The following is a 13,472-nucleotide window of genomic DNA, read 5'->3' as shown; positions in this document are numbered from 1 at the left end:
AATACAGGAAATAGGAACATCTTTTGAGAATTTCAACATATGTTGCATGTCTGTGTGTTACAGCATGGTTTTGCTGCATTAAAACTCTATGCTTTATCAGCATATAGAGATTAATTTCTATTAGTTTATGTTATGAAAGCCAGTTTAAGCAGTGGTGTGTTGTGTGTTAAGAAATGCATAACAAATATCTGACCTCAGTTACAGTTCTTGTCATGTTATTTTAAATGAAAAAGCCTTAAAACTGCAGCTGAAAAGGATCATTTTTTAAAACCTTCAGAACTGCAGGCTTTTAAAGACAGTTTTCTCCTTTCTTTTGTTTTAGGACAACACTGAGTAAAGCCAGCACACAGAAGAGGACTGTGATGAAGGATCGGTATGGAAAACATGTTCACATAGAAGAGCTGGAAGACACACCAGAAGCACTACCCCAGGATGACCTCCAACATGACCTCCAGCAGCTTCTCAGACACTTCTGCAATGAGGGCTGGAAACAGGAGGCGAAGTGAGAAGCTGCCCCCCCTCAGCACCACCATCTGTCCCGTATGCAGCATTCATCTTCTCTAGGTGTAGACGTTCTTACCGACATAATCACTGGAAGACACTGCCATTTCTACTTGTGCAGATGCCGTGAATTCATTTCTTCCCCTGTCCCCATATTTGATTTTGGGTTTTTGTTATTTTTTACCCTGTAAGCTAATTTGTGACCAAAGATAGCATCCTTCATTCAGGATGATTTATCCACCGAATCGTCGTCTTTGTGCTGTACTGGGAATTTGTCAGCATCGCCACTTCTTGCTGTTCCTTTGCTTCTGCACTAGCTTCATGAAATTGCATTTGTCAAGCCAACTTTCATCTACAGGCCTCTTCAAGTGACTATGTACATGCATCATAAAAAAGGGAGTTCACATGTAAACTGTATATAGCAAGAGTATTTGAACTTACAAGACTGCAGAAAACACACTGCCTATGACTACAATTAGCATCATGGATTACAAGGTCTATTGACACTGCTGAACAGCAATTAATAAAATAATGTTAACACAATCAACTGCAGACACAGACCGACTGAGGAGGAAGCACTGCAGATCTACTGCATCCATAAGACTTCCAGTTTAGGGATATATTATAGTTAAAGGCTCTAAGAGTCAGGCTAAAAACCTGGAAATGCAGCTGTTCTCATGAAGTAACAGCAGATATTGTGTGGAAAAGCTTGTCAGACTCCATTCCCTGTTGCTCCCGTTTCATTACAGTCGAGGCTCAGGAGCATCACACATCATTTGTGCCTGTCTCTGATGGCAGCACTGAGAACAGGCATCTCAGGGTGGCAGTGGGAACAGTTGTACAAGACAGAGTACTTTCTGGAACAGGAAAAAGGTTGTTGTAGCAGCTGTCATAAACAGATGCAAAGGATAAGTTCTTCAAGGCCATGAGTTGGGCTACTTCAGAGTTGGAAAGGAAGTACCAAGACATGCTCCAGTACAATTACTAGTAAAATGAAACTACAAGAAACTGTAACAGATCTGTACATGTGAGGAATATTTGAAAGAATGCAAATGGCAAGCAGATGCTTCTCTTGCTTGTCTGTTCAACATTTTCTCAGCATTCAACTTCATTAATATAAAGCACTGTAGAATGTAATCTTCTGCCCTAGGTTTTTGGTTTTTGTTTTAATTGGAAGTTTATGTTTTAATTCAAGGCTTTGAGCTATACAGGTAACCAAATGAAAGTCCAACTCCCTGCTTTAGTAGAGAAAGAAATCATGAAAGAGGATGGATCAATTGTTAAAAGGTTTGGCTTGGCATGTCAGTGAACTGCTACTAGAAAAGGATTAACAAACATAATAAATGAGTGGATTTAAGCAAGTGTCTGAAGTAAAAACACTGGCAGCATCTAAAGCTTTATGTGCAAAAGTACTAAAGATTCCTACTAACATTCTTTTCCAGAAAGAGATGCACGCACTGGAAAGGCCTACATTCACTTGAAAAAAGACTGGGTGATGAGGGGTAAGGTGGGTGCGCCCTGGCCAGCAGCCAACACCATACAGCTGCTCCCTAACCCTCATGCCCCACCTTGGAAGGGGGGAGAGAATAGAACAGCAAAAGGGGGTTGAAGACAGTTTAATAAGTGAAGAGGGAAGGACAACCAAACAAGCAATGCAAAGGCTTCTCCTCCCACAAGCAGACTGATGCCCAGCCAGTCACTGAGCAATGGTCACCATGGAAGATGTAACCCCCTGTGCCCCCCAGCGTCTTCCTCTACCCCCTGTATTTACTGCTGAGCACAATTCTCTAGAGTATGGACTATCCCCTTGGCCAGTTCAAGGTCAGCTGTCCTGGCTGAGTGCCCTCCCTATCTCACCGAGGGGGCCAGTGGGGCAAAAAAGAGAACTTATCGGTGCTGTGTAAGCACTGCTCAGCAGTAACCAAAGCACTGGTCTGTCACCAGCACTGGTTTAGCCCCAAATGGAAGACAGCCCCCTGTGGAGAAAGTTAACTGCATCCTGGCTAGACCCAGTACAGAGGGGTATCACTGTCCAGCTGGTTTCATAGGAGGCAATACAAGAATAACAGTGTGATTTACAGTTCAAACAGCATCAATTAAGGTTACTCCAAAAATATTTTTTTTGCATACCAGTTGAGTCTGTGATCATTTGATAATTTGAACATTATCAAAATAGCTGAAAGGATATATGAAGATAAATATAGATATATGCATGTGACAGTTGAGCCTTATGAAGAATGAGGCAGGGAAGATAGATAGGAAAATATCTGGAAGGAAAAAAAGCCACTGTAGCACAGCAAGTGTATTTATTCCTGCCACACAGAGCTTGAGCCAAGGCTGCCACTGGCATCTTCTACACACCTTTTCTTTCAGACCCTTTGAATTGATTGTGGCCATTGGGGCGGTAAAGCCAACATTATCATTTGAAAGACCATCCCACCCAAACTGTGTCTGTAATTGTAACAAGCCTTAAAACACACTCCAGTTTCAGAGTTAGCAGGATGGTGTTGCAAGGACAGGCTCGCCTTGCTGCATCTCCTTTTGGATGAAGGGTTCGCATTCTTGTCAAGTGCTCCATCTAACGGAGGGACCTTCTGGTCATCCAGGTCAAATTAAGAATTGTCAGATGTCTGACAAAAATTGAGCTATTCCTGGCTGAGCATGCAGGGATGTCCAAGTGTGCTTGGCGTCCCGTGGTCCTCTCTCAAGGACACGAACCAAAAATTGGGCTTCTGGGTAAGACTAAGCAAGAGGCACCCAAGTTGTCCTATGACAACTACATTTATTTGCCTAGTTCTGGAAGGGACTTGGGGAGATTGAAGGTTCCAATTAGTAGACCAAGATGGTTCCACTGAGGTAAGGGAGTACTGCATTTGGGGTAATCTAGTGTTGTTTTACTGGCCATCAGAATTAAGACTTGTTCAAAAGTAAGCATTCAAGAAATGACTCGGTTTACTAGTGCACAGGACAACTCTCTATGTTGACAATCAATACAGGAAATAGGAACATCTTTTGAGAATTTCAACATATGTTGCATGTCTGTGTGTTACAGCATGGTTTTGCTGCATTAAAACTCTATGCTTTATCAGCATATAGAGATTAATTTCTATTAGTTTATGTTATGAAAGCCAGTTTAAGCAGTGGTGTGTTGTGTGTTAAGAAATGCATAACAAATATCTGACCTCAGTTACAGTTCTTGTCATGTTATTTTAAATGAAAAAGCCTTAAAACTGCAGCTGAAAAGGATCATTTTTTAAAACCTTCAGAACTGCAGGCTTTTAAAGACAGTTTTCTCCTTTCTTTTGTTTTAGGACAACACTGAGTAAAGCCAGCACACAGAAGAGGACTGTGATGAAGGATCGGTATGGAAAACATGTTCACATAGAAGAGCTGGAAGACACACCAGAAGCACTACCCCAGGATGACCTCCAACATGACCTCCAGCAGCTTCTCAGACACTTCTGCAATGAGGGCTGGAAACAGGAGGCGAAGTGAGAAGCTGCCCCCCCTCAGCACCACCATCTGTCCCGTATGCAGCATTCATCTTCTCTAGGTGTAGACGTTCTTACCGACATAATCACTGGAAGACACTGCCATTTCTACTTGTGCAGATGCCGTGAATTCATTTCTTCCCCTGTCCCCATATTTGATTTTGGGTTTTTGTTATTTTTTACCCTGTAAGCTAATTTGTGACCAAAGATAGCATCCTTCATTCAGGATGATTTATCCACCGAATCGTCGTCTTTGTGCTGTACTGGGAATTTGTCAGCATCGCCACTTCTTGCTGTTCCTTTGCTTCTGCACTAGCTTCATGAAATTGCATTTGTCAAGCCAACTTTCATCTACAGGCCTCTTCAAGTGACTATGTACATGCATCATAAAAAAGGGAGTTCACATGTAAACTGTATATAGCAAGAGTATTTGAACTTACAAGACTGCAGAAAACACACTGCCTATGACTACAATTAGCATCATGGATTACAAGGTCTATTGACACTGCTGAACAGCAATTAATAAAATAATGTTAACACAATCAACTGCAGACACAGACCGACTGAGGAGGAAGCACTGCAGATCTACTGCATCCATAAGACTTCCAGTTTAGGGATATATTATAGTTAAAGGCTCTAAGAGTCAGGCTAAAAACCTGGAAATGCAGCTGTTCTCATGAAGTAACAGCTGACTGTGGCCATTAACACTTCTAAGACCTTTGGACAGCCACCTAACAATTTCCAGAAAAAAAAATTTAAAAAAAAAATACCCAATTAGGTAACCAACTTGCTAGCAGCTATATCTATGGCACATTTGCATACGGTATTAAAATCTTTTAGATCTGGACATGTGGCAGGGTGTATTAAACAATTATAACTACAGTAGTTTCCTGTTTTCATCACTGCTTAGCAAACCACACTGTCTTATTGGTGGTACTTCCTGCTGGCCACTGCACTGTAGATAACTATGGGAGAAAGACTTATCACTATACAAGGAGAGTAATTAATTCACCGTGTTTTATCAAGATTGCCTCTTATCCGATACATGCATGTGGCATTTGAAGGTCAAAACCAAACCCTCCTATAATCATGTCAGCTTGTTAGCCCTCTTAGCACTGAGTGAGCAGTTTTTATCTTCCAATCATGTGTTTTTTAAAGAGAAAGTGCTCACAATCCTCAAAAGCCAGTTTCTGTTATCTATCTCTATTATATAATATATATACTTCTAAACCAACCCTCTGAAAACCACATTAGCATGTCTGCACTTTTGTTTTCAAAAAGGGGAACATAGAGATCTGTCATTTTGGATGTTCTATACCTTGATATTTAATGGAGGGAGCTCTGTAGTGTTTTCACATATGTAATACACACAGACACACTAACTAAATGTTTTTAAACAGCTATTTGATTTTTTAATAGTGTACTCAAAACCAGAGTAAAACAAATCCTCTCCTCTAGGACTAATACCTTTTCCAAGCTTATCTGGCCTTCTACCATTATGGGGGGTGGTTTATTTTTTTTAATGACTCACTCAGTGCTCAGAACAAGGGCACTTCCTCATTAAGGTAATGATGCCAAAAGCATGAAAACATCTTGGGAGTTCTGGCTTCCTGCAGGCAAAACAACCCGGGCTGCTACTTTTGGCAGGCAGGAAACAACAACAACAAAAAAATTTAAAAGTGTTTTGGCAGCCAAACCAAATGAGACCCATGAGGAAACATTTCACAACGCATCATGGCTTTCTTCTTGTCAGAGACAGCACAGGATGATCTTCAAGGATGGGGCTCTAAAGAAATGCATTTCTGTTGTGTTATTTGCGGTGCAGATGATGTTCTGTGTAACAACATAATGGTTATTCACCTCTTATTTTGATTTTTTGCTGTGTTATCAAAGAACTTGAATACTGTGAGAAGAAGTGAATTTTAAGTTGACGAATCAGCATCTTGTTCCCATGGTGATAACACTAATTGAATATATCTATGAGGGCATGTATTAGTTAAAAATTTAAAAAATACAACACTAACAATACATAGCTGCAATGTGTACAATGGCTGATTTAACTAAATAAAAATGTACAAGTGTTAAATGTAGAAATAATGGCTCACTCTCTTTTACTGCCAACGCAGCATAAAAAGGAACAGCACCCATTTGGGTACCTTAACTGAACTATCAGAATTATGATTCCACTGTGCCCAGCTCCCTAAGAGAGATGTAGAGTTTCTTTTTTTTTTTTTTTCACTGATTGCTGTCAGTCTGTTATAAGATACAGGAGGGTTTTGTGTTGTGGTTTTTTTTTTTTTAATTATTGTTAATAGTTTTTCAAAGGGTATCTAGTCATATTTTCTTGTTCTATTATTTGACCTGAAATGATGGAATTTTTCTTTGAATAGGGCCAGACCACCACAGTCAATTACTTTTTCAGTGCCCCCTACTGAGAGTTTCTCAGCCAGAATAGGAGAGAAGACCACAGGGTGAATTTCTGTCACATCTTACACCCTAGTAATACACAGAAAAATTTGGGAGGAGTCAATTTTGTTGCTAGTTTAAATGTATTCAGTATGAATCTGTACCAGTTTTATTGCTGTAGGTGTCACTCTGGCTGATGTAACAGGTCACACTGCCGCAGCACCCCCACTCCTTGCTCCTTCAAAGGAGTCCTTCCACCTGCAGCTCACATAGCAGAGAAACCATCAATTGAAGCTGTTTCTGCATTTGCCAAAATTCAGGATCTTTGAAGCTCCCAGACCAAGGGACAAAACAGGCCCAGGAGAGGCACACCTGAACTCCCTGCTGAGCCCAGACCAGAGGTTGTATCCAGAGCACAGGAGGTTTGTGGCTTGATCCTGAGTCAGTCAGGTGTTACAGATGTAGAAAGGATACATGTGAGGCAAGTACCTAAGTCAAAAGCTGCTGACTTCTTCCTCTCTTCCTAATGAAAGACAACTGCATTAAGAAAACACCAAAAAACAACAAAACCAACTCAAAACTCCACACAACCAGCCACCAGCCCCACCTTAAAAAACCCACACTACCATGACATGAGTCTGAGTACAAATAAAATAATTGCAGAATCCAGCATTTGCAAAACATAAAAATAAGCCTTTTGCCCCATGCAGATCTATTAAATACAAACATAGAGCAAATAAAAATGTCTATTTCTCCCAACCTATGTGTATCAGAACATGTGTCAGCTGTAGAGTGGCAGTAGCAGCTGCAGTACCAACACAGTATTCATGTCCTCTCTCACTCCAATTTATTTAATGAACTTCAAAATATTAAGGCCACATAAAGCATAAGCAGTACAGAGGGGGCAGCCACCTTTACACATGGATGCCAGGATGGGTGTCAGTGTGGAATGCAATTGCCAGCAGGCACCCAGGGGAGCCACACTGCCTGTTCCTCCTTTAGACACACCTGAGGTGCACGGGGAGTGGTGAGGAAACAGGACATGTCAGAGGTAGGCTACCAGTTTTTTTTAAATGTTTTTAAATCCTAGCCTGACTGGTTTCAACCTCACTGTCAGCATTTCCCAATAGAAAGAGTGTTTTGTAGACTTTGGCCAGTTCTGCTAAATAATACCTGAAAGTAAACACCTTTTATGAAGGTTTGGGTTTTTTTTGGTGGGTTTTTTGTTTTTTTTTTTTTTGGTTGTTGTGGGGTTGTGGGTTTTTTATCTGTTTTGTTTTTTAGTGAACGTAACAGGGACTGTTATGTTAAACATGTCACAGCCTGATAAATAGCAGCAACAATTCAGGTACTAACTGTCTTTTCCACCTTGAAAACAGGAAAGGCTTTATTTCTGTGTACAATTACAAAGCATCCAGAATCTATATATAAAACTGAAGAATTTTACAAGAATGTATTATCAAGCTTTTTTTCAGTCTGATTGTAAAGCTCTAAGCCAGCTCAAAAATACGAGCATTATTAGCAGAACCTCCATTGTCTTCTACTTCTATTCCCCAGCAAAACTTGAAAAACAATGGTTTAGATGTATACAGCCTATAATTTCATGCCTTCAGCAGTGAGCAATTAAAAGAACAATGTATTTCCCCAAGGAAATAAATACAAACAGCTTCACCTGCATCATCACCTTAAAACCTTCTGCACTGTATCCCTGCTGTGAACCTTGCAATTGCTGCAAGCACACTGGCACAGAAAGCAGCATTTCAGAAAAGTCCATAGCTAGAACAGTCGGCAGGTCTCAAAATATCTGGTAAAGAGGATACCAGTTGTTGCAACTTCTGTCAGTGAAGTGGCAACACCAGAAAAAGAAGCTGTATCCTCAATCTTTGCCATCCTTTTTGAGTCACCTGCACAGATGTAGTTTGTCTCCTGAGGTCTGACCTTCTTCTCAGTAGTGGCAGCAGCAATAGGTACAGTCCACCTCAGCTGTTCCTGTCAGATCTGCCTCCCGCTCCCACTAACAAGAGAGGAATTAATGAATACTGTCCAGGAGACTGTCCATCACAGGTTCCTTTAGTCAGGTCTCTACAGAAAAAGGCAGTAACCCGACCTATTTTGCAACATATTTCTGACAGGGATGCTAGGAATATCACTCATTCTGCTTGCAAGCTATGGGGCTCTTAAAAACCAGGGCTGTATCAGAGCTGAATAATCTTTAGCTGTTAAAAAAATTCCCCAAACAAACAAGGATGTGCACCCACACAACAACCACCAAACAGAAAACCCACTCACACACACCACCAGCACAACCCCAGAACCATTCATTCCATTAAAGGTAACACAACATTTCCAGGTCACTGAATCTCTAAGGAGGGCACCAGCTTTCTGATTTCAGTGTGACCCCCTTTCCCCTTTGAATGCTTTTCAAATCAACTCCATCAAATCAACATCCTTCTTGGTCAGACTTCAGCTTTTTTTTTTTTTTTTTTTTTTTTAAAAAAAAAGAATCTGACACCAGCTTTCTCTATTTATTAAATCAATACCCACATGATCATCACATGACCCCAGATATCACTGTTGCTGAGCTCAAAGGTAAAACAGAGTGCCCCTGTCAACCTATTTCTCTGTAATTACCGGGTATGATTCTAAAAATGGCACACCATTTAAACACACAAAATTGAAGTGATTGAAGCACCAGCATCTACTAACAGCTGCAATGCATCAGAACGCATGGTATACTTAAAACCAGCCAGTTTTGTGGTGCAACACCATGGCTTTTACTGAACTAATGCAGTTGTAGTAGTAAATATAGACCTTTCAGAGAGGGCAATGGGAAAAACATTAGATTTGGTTAGGTGATGCTCAGCTTCTATACAGCTGAAGGGTAGAGAACCAACAAGGACTCTTCCCCACATCAAAATAAAAGCCAAAAAGCCAAAAAAGTGAAGAAACACACATGGAAATCTCTCAATCCAATTCATTAACTTCTGTTTGTGCTTTGCTCTTCATGTTTCAGCAGGTGGACTGACCATGGGCACTATCTCTTCCTCTTTGTAATGCTACAGTTTCAGCTTCATGTTCTTATGCCAACATGACTCCTTAGCAGGAGCCACCAAAATAATAGGATTAAAAAGAAAAAGGTGGGTGTAAAAAGCTCTAGCAGTTCTGAAGATCAAATTCTCCATAAGCACCTTAGATCTTCCCTTTGCGTCTTCAAGAAATAAGATGCAGACCAGTTGGTTGAAAGGTAGGCAACAACATCCAGAAATCTCCCCACAAGCCACCACATCATCCTCTTGTTTCTGAATCAGAAACAGGCAATTAAGCAGCAGAAACAAACCCTCCCCCTTGGCTTCATTATTGCAGGAGGAAACACAATTTTACACACAATACACAGAAGTGGGATATAGATGCTGAAGGCCCCTTTCCAGCACTCTGCCTGCACCAAGGGATAAAACAGAACTCTTTCACTAGGGGAGAAACGAGGCCCTCGGCTGCCCACCAGCTCACTCCCACCTGCTCATGGCCATGGCCATTTTATACAGGTGAGCAGGAGGAAGACAGCTCTTACTGGGAGCAGCAAGCAGGCCATGCCAGGCAGCGTTACTCTGGGTCACACCATCAGGGCTGTGGCATGAACACTGGTACGGCAGGACACGCTGACAAGAACACTATAGCAAAATGCTTGCTCGGGTTACAGGGTGTGCTAAAACTATGCTGGCCCTGTGAGAAGACAACTGTACTTCACAGAAAGCAGGTTAGAGCCACGGAGACACCTCAGGGCTGTATAGCATCCTGCAATCAGATCAAGAATGATGCTTCACAGAGAATCACAGAATTGTTTAGGTTGGAAAAGACCTTTAAGATTATTGAGTTCAACCATAAACCCAACACTGCCAAGTCCACCACTAAAGCATGTCACTAAGCACCACATCTATCTTTTACATGCCTCCAGGGATAGTGGCTCAAACACTTCCCTGGGCAACCTGTTCCAGTGCTTGACAACCCCTTTGTTGAAGAAATTCCTCCTAATAGCCAATCTAAACCTCCAGTGAACACAGGTCCAAACCAGCATTGCCTTCTTTCTCAACACAGAACACACTCCAGGTGTACTTTTTAGCTTCAGTTACTTCTTTCACACAAGTGAGACAGCACTTGGCCAGTAAAGTGACATTGATCTGAGGTGGCAACAGGCTTCCAGTCCATGTTTCAGACTGACAAGGAAACACTGCTGGATGGCCAAGGGACCGGTTTGGTCTTGGCACCAGACAAGATAACATGCAGAAGGGAGAAGTTATTTTTCCTCCTCACAGTTTTTAGAAAGCCGAAAAGAAAATATCAGAATTGTATCACTTGCTTCAACAGTAGCTGAAGTTTTGGGTAGGACGTGGGAAAACGGTTTTCTTGGAGACAGCCGATTGACACAGGAAGGGAGGAGAAAGTGTGAGAGCGATAACCTGAATAACAAAGAGAAGAGGAGCTGGTGTTTAGGGAAGGAACGTTCCACTGCAGTATTTGTGTTGGCAAGTCCTTTTTTCATCTGATGTGTCCAAACAGCTTATTCCCCAAACAGTCAGATGAGAGACAGCCTATTCATTTTCAAGGCATATTTTAAAATGCTATAGAAACAAGTGCTGTAACTGTAGGGCTCGCCTAGCTTTAGTCAGCCCAGTTATTTGTTAACAAGGCAGTAAAATAATTTTGCAATCATTCACAGCAGGCATACATAAAGACACAGGCTGCACCTGGCCCTCCCTACTCTTCAGGATGCTATTGTAACTCTGAACTGAAGAGTATCAAGGTGAAGGAAAGGAGATATAGAGAAATATATGCGTCCAAGACAGTTAAAGGACTGTTCATTGAAATAATGCAGATCAGGGGAGTCAGTCCCAGCCTTTTTCTAATTCACTAACAATCTGTTTTGCAATAAAAAAACCCCTGTGCTTATCAGCAGGTCTGAGCAATTAAGACAAATGAACATAAAAAACCCCAACCCCTCCGCCCCCAGTCAAATCAAACACACTGAGAACATGAGGAGCATCTGGAGGAAAATATCTTCTTCTTAACCCTGCCCCAACAGGCCTCAGTTACTCCAGGAGTGGGGTCTGCCCCTGGCCACAGCACAACAGGGCTCTTCTCCAGCCATTTCAACATAGTTTCCAAAGGGGTAAGAGATACCAGCTTCACCTCTGCAGGCTTCCTGACACTTATGTCTGTTATTACTAGCAGGGAAGGCTTTATATTGCCACCTCCAGTGCTACATGCAAAAACGGGGGCAACTAAAATAAAAGCTGGCTGAACCTTTCTGGGACCAGACGGAATTAACCTCCACTCAAGCTTTTGTGGAGCCGTAGCTGGCATTGCACAAGACACTTAAATAGCCACTAGAGAGCAGTGTTTAATAGAGAGAAAAAACCACAACAAAACTCCCATGAATTTTTGAAGTCAAATACTTCAGTACTGGCAAGAAACTCTTCACCCCTTATTCCAAATTTTAGAACTTTAAAAGTACACGTGCATTCCATTTACAAACACACACAGACTTCTCCCCTGTGATAGCAACAGTAAAAGCCAGGCAAAACGAGGTTTCAATAAAGATATGAGAATCCCTTGGAAATACTTAAATTGATTTGCTTAAACAGCATTTTCATCCCTTCGTTGTTGACTTTCCATGGGTACTAAAGCAGATGGCTTGTTGTCAGCACCCAAAGCACACCCATTTCACTAGGGAGCATTAAAGCAGGATTTGTAATTGCACATGCAACTATTCCCATAATTCACCTGATTCTAAGAATAAACAGCCACAGGACATAAACAGGCTGTGCAGCCAGTACTTCCACACAGACCAAAACATAATTTTAAAAAAAAAAGTTAAATATTTTCTTCCTGATCTGTAAAGCACAAAAACTGTTCTCCAGTTTAATTCATTGATAGCCAACAATTATTTTTTTTTTCTGGTCAACCAAGATCATTTAAAAGAAAGGAAGGAAAAAAATAAAAAGGAAAAAGAAAATAAAGGGCAAATATATTTACACTACTGTTTACACCTTAAATGATTAAACCCAGAGAAGATTTCAGTGGTGAGAGATATGATAAGACGGATATGGGGGCTTAGCCAAAGCCCACTGAATCCAACCACATACCACTTCAGGTCTTTGTATCAAGCCAGATTTGCTGCAGTTCGTGAAACAGTGTTTGGAACTGGAAGTTATAGTCACTTTCTATCATCTCTGTATTCAAAGCCTTTCCAGTGGTTGTAAAGTTGAAATATCTGGCAATTTTATCAAAACTGATACCCAGATCCAGAATAACCCTGTGATCTTTTATTGCTACACTTCCCATATATTTCTTCATCTGAGCATGCAGATTTGCCTTCACAGAAGCTAATCTCCCTGCCTCATCCCAGTTGGTACACCAGCAGGCAAGCAGGCTCCTGTTCGCACTAACCAGTCCTATATCAGGGGGTCTGGGGGAAAGCAGTGTCTGCACCACAAAGCACACAGGTAGCCAACAATAAATGAGGGAACTGAAAATACATTTTTAGAGTCATATTAAACAGTTGTAGTCTTAAGAACAGACAGTCTTTGTGTCAACTTTTAAAATAACACTTTTGCTATGAAGTGCTGCAAACTTCTGCATTTACACATGGGTACCAGCTCTAAGAGCATCTCTTCCCTATCCATTTTACCATGGTTCTTTACCCAGAGTGATTTTTGGTGACTCAGGATATATTCTTTTCATTCCAGACCTGCTCTAAATTACATCAGTAACAAAGCAGGATATGATAGCAAAGAATAAGCAGGTGCTAATCCAAGGTTCCGGTTTAAAAAAATCTGATTGCCTGCATATTATATTACCCTCTTCTCCCTACACAGCAGCAATTACACATTAATAAAGTCAGTAAGGACCACTGATGCATTCAGGGTACAACATGGACAGTACTCAATAAACAGTTTTTCTTTTTAGCCTTGTTTCCTTAGGAAACTAGTTGGTGAATTCCATAATCCTACTTTCAACCAGGAGTTCAGAGCAAGACACAAATATTGCAAAGACACTTTCTGTTGTTGCTTTTTCTAT

The 13,472-nt window shown here is 41.1% G+C and overlaps 1 protein-coding gene and 1 long non-coding RNA gene across 33 annotated transcripts in view; one reads left to right on the top strand and one right to left on the bottom strand.

Moving 5' to 3' along the window:
• Positions 1–1,158, top strand: part of ANK2 (ankyrin 2) — a 310,156-nt gene extending 308,998 nt beyond the window's left edge. For 18 of the 32 annotated variants that reach the window (XM_026847399.1, XM_026847418.1, XM_026847394.1 and 15 more), the window contains one exon: positions 323–437. In XM_026847399.1, the coding sequence (XP_026703200.1) occupies positions 323–337 (15 nt within the window). In that variant the 3' untranslated portion in view covers positions 338–437. Of the gene's footprint in view, positions 1–322 lie in introns of all 32 variants that reach the window. The other 14 variants (XM_026847415.1, XM_026847414.1, XM_026847413.1 and 11 more) reach the window with 2 other exon arrangements.
• Positions 678–6,101, bottom strand: LOC113479463. The gene is made up of 2 exons (XR_003398270.1): positions 4,649–6,101; positions 678–1,158 (listed from the first exon to the last, which is right to left on the bottom strand). It is a non-coding gene; the product is annotated as an uncharacterized LOC113479463 (long non-coding RNA).
• Positions 6,102–13,472: the final 7,371 nt, after the last annotated feature.

Source organism: Athene cunicularia (assembly GCF_003259725.1).
Source record: "Athene cunicularia isolate RWA chromosome 4 unlocalized genomic scaffold, athCun1 chr4_part2, whole genome shotgun sequence".
Taxonomy (NCBI): Eukaryota; Metazoa; Chordata; class Aves; order Strigiformes; family Strigidae; genus Athene; species Athene cunicularia.
Note: the sequence above shows the minus strand (reverse complement) of the source record. Positions and strands in the feature narration are given on the sequence as shown.